The sequence below is a fragment of the Gymnodraco acuticeps genome, unplaced genomic scaffold (assembly GCF_902827175.1).
Source record: "Gymnodraco acuticeps unplaced genomic scaffold, fGymAcu1.1, whole genome shotgun sequence".
Classification (NCBI taxonomy): Eukaryota; Metazoa; Chordata; class Actinopteri; order Perciformes; family Bathydraconidae; genus Gymnodraco; species Gymnodraco acuticeps.
The window spans coordinates 5,704,181-5,720,017 of NW_022991180.1; the positions used below are offsets into that span (position 1 = coordinate 5,704,181).

General features: G+C 39.2%; 1 protein-coding gene across 3 annotated transcripts in view; it reads right to left on the bottom strand.

Annotated features, from left to right (window-relative positions):
- The window catches only part of sorcs3b (sortilin related VPS10 domain containing receptor 3b), a 48,404-nt gene that overhangs the window by 1,891 nt on the left and 30,676 nt on the right, over positions 1-15,837 (bottom strand). For 2 of the 3 annotated variants that reach the window (XM_034238013.1, XM_034238012.1), the window contains exons 7-26: positions 15,579-15,697; positions 13,814-13,903; positions 13,413-13,592; positions 12,374-12,520; positions 11,397-11,499; positions 10,956-11,032; positions 10,778-10,869; positions 9,878-9,985; positions 9,532-9,649; positions 9,220-9,353; positions 8,525-8,638; positions 7,772-7,943; positions 6,794-6,980; positions 6,363-6,496; positions 5,898-6,021; positions 5,481-5,593; positions 4,679-4,813; positions 4,150-4,249; positions 3,167-3,272; positions 2,897-3,057 (exon numbers count right to left, since the gene is read on the bottom strand). In XM_034238013.1, the coding sequence (XP_034093904.1) occupies positions 2,897-3,057; positions 3,167-3,272; positions 4,150-4,249; positions 4,679-4,813; positions 5,481-5,593; positions 5,898-6,021; positions 6,363-6,496; positions 6,794-6,980; positions 7,772-7,943; positions 8,525-8,638; positions 9,220-9,353; positions 9,532-9,649; positions 9,878-9,985; positions 10,778-10,869; positions 10,956-11,032; positions 11,397-11,499; positions 12,374-12,520; positions 13,413-13,592; positions 13,814-13,903; positions 15,579-15,697 (2,514 nt within the window). Of the gene's footprint in view, positions 1-2,896; positions 3,058-3,166; positions 3,273-4,149; positions 4,250-4,678; positions 4,814-4,981; positions 5,117-5,480; positions 5,594-5,897; positions 6,022-6,362; positions 6,497-6,793; positions 6,981-7,771; positions 7,944-8,524; positions 8,639-9,219; positions 9,354-9,531; positions 9,650-9,877; positions 9,986-10,777; positions 10,870-10,955; positions 11,033-11,396; positions 11,500-12,373; positions 12,521-13,412; positions 13,593-13,813; positions 13,904-15,578; positions 15,698-15,837 lie in introns of those variants that run through there. The other variant, XM_034238014.1, reaches the window with a different exon arrangement.

Consider the following 15,837-nt stretch of genomic DNA (forward strand, 5'->3'; position numbering starts at 1 on the left):
CAGCAGTGCATCTTGGTTGAAAAGCCCCCCGTTGCCTCAGAGGAACATGGCCTCTCCACACAGCGCTGAGCTGGTGATGGAGGGCGGATAAGATCGCCGTGACAAGTGGGGTCGTTCAGATTGTGCAAACAGGGGTCTATTCAAAAGGTGCCACTTTTATCTCTCAACTGTGTCAGTAGTTTGAATTCAGGGACTTGTCTAAAGCAGCGTGAAGCCAATTTTCCTGTTCGCCCAAATAACTAATAACCTCGCAGTGAATTCATCAAGGAAGAGATCCTGCTGTCAGCCCAGATTTGCTGAAGAAAATATGATCTATCAGATTTAAATTGCTTTAAGGCTGAGAATATTTACAAATTAAATGCACGTAGTCTGTAGCACAATTTGTAATGTACAGGATAAGAGTGGGGTAAATGTTTGATACCATTTAAACTTAAGAAGGTTAAATCTAATATTTTAATATCTCATGGGGCTCAATACAAATTACTGGTACGATCCACACGGAGCTGAAAGGAGTGACCTGGGGACAGATTTATGAAGTCTTCAAATGTATGAATACAAAATAAAAAGGTGAAAAAAATAAGCTATTTATCAGAATAATTATAAAATGCTAATTTTAATAAACCACCTGATGAATTCAAGTTCAATATCCCCTCTTTTTTCTCTGTGTTTGTGTCCCTACCATCTCCTGCTGGCTTCAGCTGCTAAGTGCTCCACTCTGTTTACAGCTATAGTCGCTAACTGTGTCTTTCTGTCCTTTATGCTCAGCAGGTTGCACACACTGGGTCTTAAGTGCTTTTCCAATACAGCTGGCTGCTGTGACGCTTTTACAGTAAAACAAGCACATTCAAACAATGAGCCAACACATGTTTCACAAATATCCATTATAGCTGCGTTAGGGATAAACTAAAAATAAATGATACACTACAACTGTTGTGAATAACATCAATAAGTAAAATGTTAATATTTGTAAAAGAACAACAATGAAGCTGATGTTGGTTGTCTCTGATTGGCTGTTAAGACGTGATTAATGACGTGATTTATTGTGAGGTGCTCTAAAAGATTATTCTCCCACACTAGGAGTCAGTCGATGGTTGATAAATGTGTTTTATTCTTGAAGCTCATTTGTCTTTTAAAGCTTTAGTTGGAATTTCAACTGAACTGCACGTTTCTACTTACTTATTATGAAACATGAGGCCATGAGAACTGTCATGTTCATCATTCACAGCCAATTTGTATCAACGTTAATCAATACATCACATTTTTTTTTATTTTAATCTGTCAAGTTCCGTTTAACATGTTTAAATCTTCATTTCAACCTTCATGAATTTTAATTTCACATCATGGCCCCTGCTGTGCTGTGAAAACCATCAAGGAATAGCATATTCTACCTCTTCTTAGAGCTTGTAAAGCCATTTGGACTCAAATTAGAACACATAAAATCACTGAACCCAGACATTAATTAAATTAAAACTGGTTAATGTTCCTCCTCTGGTTGGGGGCATGTTTTCCACCAGCTGGAGCAAGGCCTGGCTTACAGGCAATGAAACATCTGTACTTTATAACATATACGTCAGAGGCATATTCTCTTTATACTTGGCACATTTAAAAATATAATTAAACTACAAAATCAGAAAAACTCGCAATTCAATAGTGGAGGAAGAAGGCAATGTTCTTAATGGATGAATGATTACCGGACGATGACCTGCTCTAGCTGATGATATATTTTATGATATGCTTGTAAAGTGAATACGATAGACTTGTAACCCAGTGAAAATCAAACTGCATGTGAATCAAACCGAGCTTCAGAATATTAATGAAAAATTCAATTAATTTCATCTAGCGAGCCCTAAGTTAAAAGGTCCCACGCTGCCCTGCCCTTTTATAAATAAACTCTTCTGATGCCACAAAAAAGGAGTTCATTTGTTTCAGATCAGCAAGGACTTGGAGAAACAGCTGAGAAATGAAGAATAGCCAAAGTGCTGAGCGACCAGAAAACGGCCTGCAGCCCACGTCTTAGTCAGGAGCACTGCAGTGCTACTTTTGTCAAATAATCCAGTGTCTGCAGGGACTGCTCTCATCTAAAAGACATCACGGTGGATGTCAACCATAGCAATCATAAAGTTAACTTGTCATCGTGATATCTGGTTACTGGGCTGCAGTTGAGCTTGTGGCTTGCAATTTTCTAAAAATATGACACATTTCATAGAGAGAGACGTTCCAGCAGCTCAGATATGAGCTGCACTTCAAGGTACACTCAGTATTTTGTGTCAACACAAGGATACAGTTACAGTATATTCAAAACAGATGGGCAGGGAAATGTTTTAAGGGCAATAAAATGTTAATCAGTATCAGTCTCTTAAAGTGACAGTCATCCTTTAAATCCGGTATTAGCGTGTCTAAGCAGTACGCATGTATTCATATTCTGTATTTAATTAAGTCTAAAACACAACTGTCATACATTATACTGTAGTTTCCTAAATTAAATCCACTTTTGTTTTTGGGAATTGCCAAAGTACATTTCTTAGTTATTTTCTTAGAGTAATTTAGATAGATATGACTTTATATCTATTTTGTACGTGTTTCTCCATTTGGTGTATGCAGTTGATACTGTAGCTACTTTTGTCATACAAATGTTATTTGAATTTGTCTGCATCAATAATAATTCAAAAGTAAAATATATTTCATGATATAATAAAGAAATAGCCTGCATTTTGAGTACTTTTATGTTTGTACTTTACTACATTTCCTTAAAACTACTTCATACTGTTCTGAATGCAGGATTTTTACTTGATCCAGTTTCACTTGTAAATTGTGGTATGGCTAAAGATATCTTAATACCCCTCCCACCTCTGCTTTAAATGCTGTATATTTATGTAACAACTTGCAGCTAACGTACCACTGCTCCTGGCCTCCAGCTCCTTTTCCATGAGCTCTTTCGGAGAGGGAAACTCGCTGAGCTTGACCTTGGACATGTTGTCGTTCTGCCCGACTGTACTGATCACCTCCGGGTCCTTCTCCCTACTGTCCTCAGTCTGAACATGGATCCAAGGGATTTTCCTTATAAAAAGACGATAGCAGAGCAACTGTGTAAGGCTTTTTGAAACAACAAATATACACTGTGTCTGTAAGTTCTACACATTTGACTTTTTAATCAAAGCGAACGCACCTTTTAAACTTGTAGATGAAGAAGGCCCCTAAACCAACCAACACCACGGTGAGTAGCAGCAGCATGGCCGACCCACTGTGGATGGAGTTTGAATCCACAAGGGGAGCTGAAAGACAAACGGATCCCAAGAGTGACATATTCTGACCGAGACAATTGCTCTCTTTTTGTTCCTTAACCATGTCTTATTACCAGGAGATTACTTCCATCGCCCCATGTCATGTAAACGCTGCTTGAAGAGCTGCTCTCTGCATGTTATCCCCACAGGGTTTTAAAAGGAACCTTTAGGAGGTGTACTTCCTCTCCCTGGGGTCCGTTGTGCAGGTAGCTTATGCATAGTCATGCCTTTTTAAATGCTGAGATGCAATATTCAAAGCATTGCCACTCGCCTCCCATCTTTCTCTCCTTCAGAGAGAGGACTATGAAGTCTATGACCTTTCTGGATCATTTTAAAAAGGCAACGCAGACCTTTGTAAGCAGACACAAATGAAGACAGATCCGTTGGTAGATGAAAAGGGTAAAGCTATGCAGGGTTGATCGACACATTTTTGCGATATGCTAATGACCCGGTGACCCTGCCGATTTCCTCAGTGCATACCAAATGCTTTCTTTGTCAATCAAGTCATTGATTGGCTGATTACAAAAGAGAACTACTGTCTCATAGCCTCAGGCAGAAATCGTATGCACTGTGAAATCTAATGAAATTATGTGATATACAGTCCCATATAAATCTCACTCAGGGAATAGTTTTGTCTTCTTTTTTCAGGGTTTGGGAACTCAATCTCAAATCATCCGAAAAAAGACATACAGCTTATCTGTTTCACAGCTTCAAGCAGAACAAACACTGTAGACATGCTGCACTATACCGGCATAGATTAACACTGAAGTTTATGCTTTTTTATGTACATCCAAAATTGTTTTAAATGCAGCAATTACATTGGAACAAGTGTAAGGATATGATAGGCAATAGTTACAAACAAACTTACCCAACGTTTGTTGAGTCATGTAGACAACTATGCGAATATCTGCTTTCAGCTCAAACTGGATCAGGCCTTGGTTCAGGGCAGTGACAAAAATGTCCGATATCTGTTCAGGTATAAAACAGGGACTTGTACATAAAGCTAGACTAAATATAAATACAATTAAGTTCACCTAATCATATTATGAAGTATAACTTTAAAAAATAGTACACTTTCATATTAGTAAACCACCACTCATGTCTGTTACACATTGATTATCTTATATAACCCAGAAAGCTAATAGCGTAGCTTAGCATAATGACTGTAGGGTAGACAGGTAGCCGGGCTCCCTCTATAATACAAAAATCACCAACAAATCCCAAAACTTGACAAATTGGATTGTCATTGTCTAAAGCATGTGAACACAAGAACATGTCATTTTTAAATGTTTACTGTATACAGGAAAAACAAACTAATGTGCCATAACAGTAGAAGTAAAACAGCTTTTATTGATAAAAGTGTACTATTTTATTATAATATTTATCTAATATCCTACCCTCTCTAGAGCCTCTTCCCCCCCTTTCCTGTTCTCAGTAGATGTGTGTTCATCAGGCAGGATGAAGAGCTCTGCTGTAGAAGGGAGTCCAGGGTACAAAGACACCAGCAGCTGATCCTCAGAAACTCCAGACACCTGCAGCCAGAGGACAACACAACGAGCGGCGGTCAGCACTACCATCAGTTATAGAGTTTCATCTTATTTTTAATCATGTAGTGCAGTGTGTAATGTTAAACAATGGCTTTTTGAGAACCAACAACAGCAACAAGACGCTATTTTTACCAACCTTTATCATACATTTAGTAGATTGTGTATCATCCGATATGGATTTTGTCCAACTGTAGTGTCAATGGATTTTAAAACAATGTATTACGCTTTTTACAAAAAATATTTTGTATTCATTATTTGTGGATGCCTGCGCAGCATCATGCCAAGGAGCTGCGAAAAAAAATACTTACAGTAAGCCAACTGCGGTACATTAATATTTGTTTCAATGTTGATGTATAAATAAAAACTTGAATGGAGGTTTACAATTGAACTGTTGTGTCTAAACTTTGGATAATAAAGTCCAAATTGCCAAAAGTCCACAGCTTGAGATCAGGTTCAATTACAGTTCACACTTGATAACCGTGTCTGGTGGCTGTTGTCAAATGTAAAAACAACAACTCTCACACATGGACCATAAAACATCATGAATACAGTATCAATACTGCATACAGTCATACAATAATAATGACTGAGAGCCACTGGTGGCTGATGTTGCCTCCAGGAGAGGCCTCAGAGCATTATGGGCTGGATGTACCTGTGACAGAGCTGTCTGCACCACGCGTCCGATGTCCTCCCTCCACTCTGGGATGTCAGGGTTGTGCTCATCAAGAGCCGGCGAGAACGACAACAGCAGCGACCTGAAGAACTCTGCAAAAGTGATGTGTGTTTCAATATGAATGTTACTTCTGGTTTCGTTCTGATTAATCTGATGTGCAGTTTTGTCTTTTCTCATTTGGCATCATACGCCTTGAAGTTAATTGCTCCTCAAGATTTCATGTTTGCACACCGTGACATGTTATTCATTAGATAAGTCCACATTGACATCAACATGGCGTTGCTTGCAGCATGGGCCGAGAGAGCCATCGTACTTTCCCATAGAAAGCATATTGCATATTCATGTAACGTGCATCGCACCAATTAAAGTGCTTTGAAGACAGTCTTGCCCACTCACCTTTAACAGTTAACACTTTTGAATCTTGCAATATGATGCTCCCAGAAGCAACCTGGACCGTGACCTTGTTATTTCCTCCTTTCTGAAACGTGTATGAGACGCTTCCCTCCAAGGTTATAATGGGCTAGATTTCAAAAGGAAACACAGAGAATTTCACAGAAAAACCCTGCATCCTCTCAGCTGAATATAGAATACGGCGTACATGAAGCCCTTGACACACTGTATAATAAGGAGCTGCTGCCGTGAAAACAATCAACGTGATAAATAAACAGGACTAGCCATCCTAGCTGGCTACCGCAGAAACGCAGTCACGTGCAGTCACATTTTACATGATTTGTGTGAAGGCTTTGTGGATTTACACAACAAGACAAGGATGCCAAGAGAAGATGGAAAATACTGCGGTAAACAGGACAGAAAGTGTTTGTGTGTGGAACAATAGTGGGAGTGGGCGGAGAAGCTTCTCACCTCGGAGCTGTTGTGAAACCACCAGAAGAAGGTCAATGTTCTGGTGTGACTCGGCCAAACCACCGCAGTGAGATTAACCTCCTTCCTTCTGATGGCTACGATAGGAGCGGAGAGATATACCCGCTCCACTGGACCTGCACACATCATACATACATACATACATTATAAACATGGCATACAAATAAATGCAAGTACACGTAAAACACACACAAATTCATCAAACATTGAGTCCTACTGCATTTACAGCTCATGCACATTTAGCTCCAGGTGTGTGTTTTTCCGTATACCAAGGCTAAAATGCATGCAAAAGAATGCAGCCATGACTGAAATAGAATTCAGCAGAGTAGGGACGTGACTATCCATGAACGAGAAGAGATTCATGCTATATGCACTGCCACAGGACTGAGTAATGATGTTTCTTATTCACATACTGGTGATGTGTAAAAACAGTATGCTGCTGTCAGATCCCTGGCTGTTTTCAGCCATAGCTGTCACTCGGTAAATCCCAGTCGCTCGGTAGATGTGGCCGATGCCATCATCCGTCCTGCTCAAGTTAGAGTATATGATCTTGATGCCGTCTCCGAAGTCTAGCTGGATGCTGGTCTTCAGCGAGTCTCCCTGTGGACAGACGGTAAGACATGACATCTGTCAACACGGCTTAGGATAGGATGCTTCAATTAGAAGGAATACAAGTGAAGTCCACCACGAAAGTGCCTGTGCTGAGACGTACTATCAGCTGTGTCACAAACACTTTGCAGGTGAATGAATATAAATGTTCAGAGACAGAAATTCAACAGAGAAAAGAAGAGGAAAAGTAAAAACAGAACTTCAGAGGTCATGAAAAAAAGTACCAAGGATTAGTTGATCTTCACTAGCCTACTTCCTTTGTCTTTCCTTTGACAACAGCCTTTAAAACGTACTAATCTTCTATGCGGAACAAACCCACAACCTCAGCTATAGATGAAGATGTCATCAAAATGTGGCAAAACATGTAATTGTAAAGTATTCTATAAAAATCGATAAAAAATCCATAGTATAGGATGTCAGAAAAAAGTCATACTACTTATACCATGAAATCATCATAAAAAAGTAAAGAAATACATTTCTCTTAATATGTCATAGTAGTATGCCATGAAATGTTGTAAATAGCATAATTACGTATGTTACCAAAAAATAAACAGAAAATATTCATAAGAAATCCTAGAATAGTAAATGAAACCTTAAAAACATTCAAAAGGTGCCAAAACATTTTCATGTTTTGAATGAAAAGAGATTGTCATACTATAGCAGGCTTTTACAGAATATTCTGTACCCGTAACGGGTGATTTGAGACCTTTTTGGATAGGAATTGATCATTTGTATTGGGTGCTACATTAGCACTACAAGATCTTTTAGGCGATAAGTCTCACGTCGTCGAGGTAGAGCATGAAGGTGACGTTGCTTCCCACAGTGGAGCTGAGCTCTCCATGACTGGTGGACAGCCGCAGGCCTCGGGGGGGTCGGGGACGACACGCCTGCCTCTTGGGAGAGTACACATTCCTCCCTGCCTCTTTACAGTTGTTGGACAACACCTTCCGATACCTTTGAGACAGAGTGAATACAAATAATGCTTTTATATGCTTTATACTTATTCTCATTGTATACAGCCTGTACCGAAGTCTTCATTCATTGAAGTACATATATGTAAATCAATCATAAGGAATCTAGAGTAATCTACTGCTGACTAAACTCCATAAAAAGAAAGCAGCATGTTTTACCAAAGATTGAACACTTCAGAAATAATTCTGGAGCTGTTTTACCATGATCCAATATGAATTCAATGATCAGTTCTGATCACTGAATTCAAATAAGTTCTGCAACTCTTCTTGTTCAAAGTGGAGATCAACAGCACACAGATTTAAAGAAATATGTATACTGGCCTATTTTGTCACTTTTTGGATGTGAACATGCTTCATTCCCAGAAAAGGCTCGGCATCATTATGTATAATGAAATTGCGACACAGTCTACAGCAGGTTACTTTATTCAACTCTACTCTGAGCCTTTTATCCAAACCACTGAGGAAGTGAACCATTATTTTTCTGTTTGTGAGAGACAACGTGACTAACAAGCAGGAGTGGAATAATATTGTTTTGTGATGGATTGAACATTGGTGGCCACTTACCCTGTGCTGTTAAGAAAGCTTTGGCTGGTGCTGCAGCTTTTAGCTACCCCGTTTGGATTGAACCAAAAAGCTGGTGAGCACATCCCGTTCGTCTGGCGCTCCCAGCCATAGTCACTGCCAAAAAAGACATGACACTTCATACAATGATAAACACTGCACCATCAAATAATCTAGCCTCTTCAAGCGTTTGTAGTGGGGCAATAGCTTTGCAGTTGGCGCTTCATGGCATATTTTAAGACCATAACTAGAGACATGATTGTCAGACAAGCAGGATCAAACAGAATTTCAGAAAGATGGAAAAAATATATTTAAAATTAATTTAGGCATTCATTATTTATTGAATTCTAATAAGTTACTTGACATTATGCAAATTACAGTAGCACGAGGAAAAGTTCCAAACTCCCAACTACAATTTTCAAACTATAATTAGATTCGAGGAATATAGTCATATTGGTTTTCAAGTAAATGTGCAATATAGGATGGATATTAAAGCATATGAAGTTCTGCAAACTGATACAGCCGTTTTTCATAACAAATGTCTCCGAGCATCCGTAATTAAGTACAAGTGAATTAGATGTTCAAAGGAGAGGAGCTGTTTGATAAACACGTAATGGAAGAAATTAAGGATCACTGAGGATAAAAGTCTCAGTTACTGTATAGTCCCAGTTGGGAAAGCTGAGAGAAGAAGTCATTACCATTCGAAATCATACGCTGTGCAGAGGCATGGCTCTGAGGAATAGATCCTCGAATAGTCCTGGGCCAGCATGCAACGGTTGCCTGGCCTGCGCTTCATATAGATCTGCTTCTCGCCCATCACACACAGCTCCCCCTATCAAACAGAGAAAAATATGATTTTCACAAGAAACTCTGTAAAGAGAAGCTGGACAGAAATACGTGTTTTTGTTCTTGTGTAAAGCGAGTGTGCCGTGTTTAAAGTCATGACGCATGGACAAACATGCATCTGCTTAAGCGATCATTGAATCAATAATGTTTAATATTCCTCTTACCTTGTTGTGTAGTTGCCATGTTTGATAATCTCCGTCCATGCATCTCCTGCTAAACAGGCCCTTGTAGTCAATCTTGATCAGCTGCCACTCTGAGCGATGACTGAAGTGTCCAAAGAAACTGGAAGATGTTTCATAAATGCTCATTTCAGATAAGACCATCTTATCTTAACATATACAAACTTCTGATATGATCATGTAACAATAGCAACTGCAGATCTGAAGTCTGTCTTTATGCTGACAGACAAGATAGGAAAAGGTGGATGTTTGTTTTCCTTCACAGAAGAGCTAGTTCTCTAATATTATTGCTTTTACCCCTGCTGAACTGGACTTGTGTATCTTCGCTTACGTGATAATGTGATTGTCAGATTCTGGCTCCATTAAAACTCCGTCCACATACAGAGGTGCCAAGGAGAAACTGTGACGATCCCATTTTTTCCCTTCGTCTAGACTGATCCTTGAGGAAAAAAAACAACAACAGCAAGCATCAGTCATTGTGTCCATCCGGCCATGTTTATCTTCTCAGAGTGGCTAAATATATTGGTTTTTTTTGTTGGCATACAGCTTGAAACATCACAAGCACAGAGGTTAAGCAGTGAAAAACAAGGTACAAAAAGAAATATTATACACGACTTCAGGTGATTTAGCTTTTGCCACAGTTGAAAAATGAGGTACCTCAGATTTCCCACATTGTGAAAAATAATCGAGTCGAACGAAAGAACAACTGTTCCTCGACCCAGAGAACATTTGAAGGTGATGAAACCGAAGAGAGAGATATGACTCAGATTGTAGCATTAGAAATAGATTTGGGCTGTTTCAAATCACCTTTCCTGGAGCTTAATCACTTTTGACAGGGCCATAATGTTCAGGGACATCAAAGTAGATAGTGTTACAAAGCGCCCACAATATGAGGGGCTTATGAGGGCATTCTCAGTCTCATATTTCTACCCTGCTCCACTTTTCATTTACATAAAAGCACTCAAACCATCATATCCAGCCCAGAGTACAAAGCCATAACAGACTCTCCTTTGTTGGAAATGATTCTGACAGTTTTGAAGCCGCAGTGACGATACAATAATCATGCAGTTAGCCCATCAGCATTTCAACACATTGAATGTAATCATGTTGAATCAAACCCAGTAACAAACGAAATTATACCCAGGTAAGTGTCCACTACTCTTCCAACACCTACAGCTTCCACCTAAAGTAATTAGGATATCGTGTGATGTTCAAGAGCAACTATACCTACCATAAGTGTCGAATAGGCGTCGGAGAATGTAAGACCGCCAGCAGAGCCCCTCCATTGTCAAGAAACCACACGTTGTGCTCTTCGTCGAAAACCTGTTTTAGTGCACATTAAAATAACTCATTTGCTTCACTCACGAATACACACTGTTTAAGTTAAAGGAATCAATGTGTGTACCCACCTGTCTCCAACTATTTCCTGCGTCAGATGTTATAAACATCCCAAGGTTAGTGGAGGATAGTTCTGTTCCGATGTTCCCTGAGTACAAAAACATGAATAATTTCACTCAAGTTTGTATTTACATAGCAAAGGAACTTCATAACATACCTTTATCCACAATCAACTCGTAAAATCGGTAAGAGTTATATTGTGAAACCTGTGCATGTCCCTATTTTCCACTGAAGGACACATTTATGACTGCAACCTAATCATCTCCCCCCCAAAATATAAGATGTAGGAGTTTCAGTATCAGATTTCAATGACAGAAAGAGGGCACTGTGTTATTAGTTTGTCTGTTTTAGTGGTTGCACTGCTACAATGCATTTATCTGAGATGATACCTTTGGTTTAATCTGATCAGTTACATCTACGACATCAAATGCCCTTCCTTTATGTAACTCTACCTGTAGCCACGATGATTCCTGGCACAGACTTTTTGCTGGTGATGGGTCCGGACGTGTATGGATTCTCCGACATCTCCAGATGCAGATGCAGCGAACAAAATGGCTGTCAATACAAAGGATTTCCATTGTAGAACATGTTGCGACAATACGCATCAGGCAGATCTACTCAATTATAATTAGCTTTGCCTTCAAAGTATGCTTCCCGTTGAGAGGAAAGTGCTAACATACTCAGATAGCATTTATAAAACAAAGATACTTTGTTTCTTTCAACTCCTCTGCCTGGATAAAAAGAGAGAAAATGGCTGAGAGGACACAGAGGGTATTTGAATTGTTTCATTCTAAAGCAAACAAGGCATGTAATTAAAATTCCGCAAGATTCGGTGATAAAACTGGAAAAATTGATTCAAATCATTTCCACTCATCTCTCAGATTAAAGCACATTGAAAAACATCAATACATGAAAACAGCAGAGGTTGGAAGGGGGTCAGAAGCAGAAGAGAGTATGACGGTCATCTGTATGTCAAAGAGACACCCTGAAACACGCCATTAACAATTCACATCACTTCAAATAGACTCTAAAGAACATACTAACTGGATTAGATTAATAACATGTCTGCTGAATAACAACACAGCCCCATAATGTAATTCATTGTAATCTAACATTCATTAGTCCAGTGTGACTACAGGTAGTAAATTGAAATCACAGAGGTTAATGGAAAGTCTGGACCCCTGGAACGACACACAGACACTGTGCTTCACACCGATAATAAGAACATTCCTGCCGAGCATCTCCTCGGACATTTAGGAGGCTGATGGTGAAGCTGGCGCATCGCCCCGTGCAAGAAATGGCTCTGAATCAAAGAACATCCAATGCACAGCTGATGAGGTTGAAACATTTGATGAATGATGGATGTCATAAACTTCATTTCGCATTAAAAACAGCATAAATTCACTCTAGCATACAGGCTCAAGCTCACCAGAATGCAATGAAGGTTATTTCCAGCCACATCAGCAGCAGGAGCTGGCAGCAGGGCCCATGTCTGTCCCTTGTTGTATGTGATGAAAGTCTTGACATGACTGTCCAGCAGTTTGTTGGCAAGATACATCCCGTTTATCCCCTCAACCTAGGAAGGACAACAGCAAAGATGCATTCATTATCTATAGTATTTTCCCGAAGAAACAGTTATATTCATGATGCTTTAGAGCTGAAATGATTAGTTGAACAAACATAAAAGTATTACATGAATGTGAGTTGTAAGTGTTAATATTGTTTTAATCTTTGTTAATTATTATTGATGAATTAAAAAGCAGTACTTGCCACACGTTGAGTCGGGGCTCATTTGATATGCTTTGCTTTTTAATTATATTTTAGGAAACTACTATTTCGTTTGATTTTGTTCAGTTTCAATTCAATAAAAAAAGGCTTGCCTGGAGTCCAGTCCCAAAGTTATACACACCTGATGGAGATCTGAACTCTACTGAGTGCACTTTTTATTGTTTATTTTGTAAAAATGCATTATATTTTATCGAATCATGTTTTGTTTTATAAGTAAAATCTGCAACATTTTCAACAATAACTGTTAAGTTAATGTAGTGGCGTTAACAGTACAATAATGACCTCTCAAAAGTAGAGTAGAAGTATTGTAGTATAACATGGAAATACTAAAGTAAAGAACCTCCTTTTTGTACTGTGTTTTAGCTTAACTGAGGATTTACTGTTGTACTACTTTATGTATCTTTAAAAGTGAATTTCTTTGGATTTTATAAGGTTGATCAGATAAAACAAGCAATTTAAATATGTCCTCTCAGGATCATAAACACAAAGTAATAAAACATTTTATAGACAAAACCAACAAATGAAGTAATACATTTTTTTTTAAAAATGATAATAAAACATTGGTAGCTGCTGCCCCTCTATAATCACAATCATAGTTTGGTAAAGTGATTTCTACTACTACTATGTGAAGTAACTGAAAGGGGCATTAGTGGCGCGGAGAAAGCGGAGTAATTACGCACCTTGTAAAAGTCGACCAGCAGGTTACCGGCGGGTCCTCTGCTGGTTCTCAGGTTCTCTAATGAAAGGGTAAAGTAGACCCCCGGGGAGTCTGAGATGTAAAGGCTGTAAGTGTTGTTCTGGTTCCACTCCTGAACCGCAGCAAAGACCTGCTTTTCATCTGTGCTGATAATGTGCATGTCCTGGAGGTGTGAAAGAGAGACAGATGAACCCAGAGAATGAGTGAGAAAGACAGGTGGAGACATAAGAGCATTTAAATAGAGATCATGAGCTTCTGTAAGAGTGACATTTCTTACTGTTCTGCGACTTGTAGTCTATAAAACAAAACAATAATCATGTTTGTCTATGATAATACATCTGTTATTATCTGACAGTCATGGTTGCTGGTTTCTTTCTTGCTTACCTTTGGTAGACAGTATTTCGGTAATTTCATCCGCTTGAAGGACTCTCTCATGTAGGAGACAAAGTAGCTGGCTCGTCCTGACTTGGTCACCTTTGCAATGAAGTCAAAGAAGCGTTGTCATGTTTTAAAGAGACACACATATACATATTTTAGTGTTGCTTCACTTAACAACTTGTTTTTCTTCCTTTGAGGTCAGCCACTCTGTTATTTGCATTTTGATTGATGCCATGAGTTTTCTTACATAGACGGACTGCAAATGAAAAAACTAAATAGGATGGGAGTTCTTCTACAAACAGAGCCACATCCCAAATGTGAAATGAGGACATGAAAGATAAAATGTCTCCTGAAGGAGGTGTATTCATTTTAATCGCATGACTGACTTGATAAAACCCCTTGCAATTTCAATCGCCAGTGTCAAAAGCAGACTCAAATTACAAGCACAACAGAAATGATCATCATTATCACAATTAGTCTCTAGCTTAGAGGCACTGAAAATTGTGTTGGCTTTATCTGGAGCGTGTCTTGGAGATCTTAATGCACTACCACTTTCCTGTCCACTTACAGGCCAGGCAACACTTCTTGATTGCTTATTTTCTAATCAACTAGAAGGATGGTGTTTGTCCCCCAACACACTACATTAGGGCACTAATGGAATAATCTATCGAAAATCAATGAGCTGCATTTTCCCAGGCCAGATTTTTGAGGATGTTGCACTTGGCTGTTCCTTCGCTCCCAAGAGACTTTGGAGGTGTTGAAGACTGCTTATTTCGTTGTAGCCCAATCGATAACCTCATTACTCTTTGTCAAGTTAAATCCAACTGCCCAGAGCAATGAAAGTCACCGGAAAGTCATCCGTGCCACCACAGCGCCGCGCAGACACTATCTGTGTCCAGTTATTCTCACCAGACATCTTCCTTGTGTCTGCCTCTGCCTTGACGGTGAATCTCATCTCAGCTAAATGCAATTGGGGCATTTTATTGAATCACAATTTCTGAATCACGCTGTGATGTGTTTTTTTCATACATTTTCATTCTTACATCGCAGACATTCCAATCAAGACTGTGGATTACGTGTGTTGGAAGTGAAACTGGGTCACCACTAAAGTATGGCTGCTGCGACATCATATCATATAAAAAGATTACATCTCTGGATAAATACATGGAAATACCAACAGCAAACATATAAGGGTTTTTATTCCAAATGGAAAAGTGATTTACTCCAAACACTGAGCTCTAGAAAGCTACTGTCTTTTTGTCTTCTTCTGAAACCTAGCGGGGGTCCAACAAGAATGATCAAATGCATCAATCTGACCAGCAGAGAGAAAATTACTTAGCTGTGGATCGAAATCAATGACAGCAGAGGGCATTTGAAAATACAATTTCTAATAATGACCCTGAATGCTGCTGTCTAATTGGAGTCAAGTCAGAGTGGACGGTAATAAGGACACCAACCTGTCTATTCACAGTTCCTTTGCCGTGTGATGTCAGCTACTGTAGCATATACATTTTTCAGACAGGGAGTATGTCTGTGCGGAAACTCAAACACAGAGCGTGCCTTCACATGAACGAGACAAAACATAATCAAAACACACATTGGGCAAGTGGGGAACAGGTGTGTGGGGGGAAAGCCATTATGTGGGTTTTGATGGAAAAGCATGAACTGGATGCACAAAAAAACAACAAGAAAATCAAATTTCACAGAGACAGAAACATGTGCGTGAAAAGATGGCGTTTTAGCAAGAAAAGTAATCTATCACTAATCAAACCTGTGTGAAAACATATTCATCCTGCACAACCATAGAGTTGGTGTCTACATATCCAGGGAAAAGGTACAGTTTGTTGCCTTCTGTGCATCGTTGGGCTCTGCACTTCACGTACTGGGCACCTGTGGAGAGGCGAAAGAAAATCAATCCGAAGTAAATTACAACCATTTACACCTTCAAAATGCACTTTGTATTCACTGGAGCTGCTATATATTATATATATGCTAAACCGACTCTAAATTTACAGTCCTGGAACAATTTC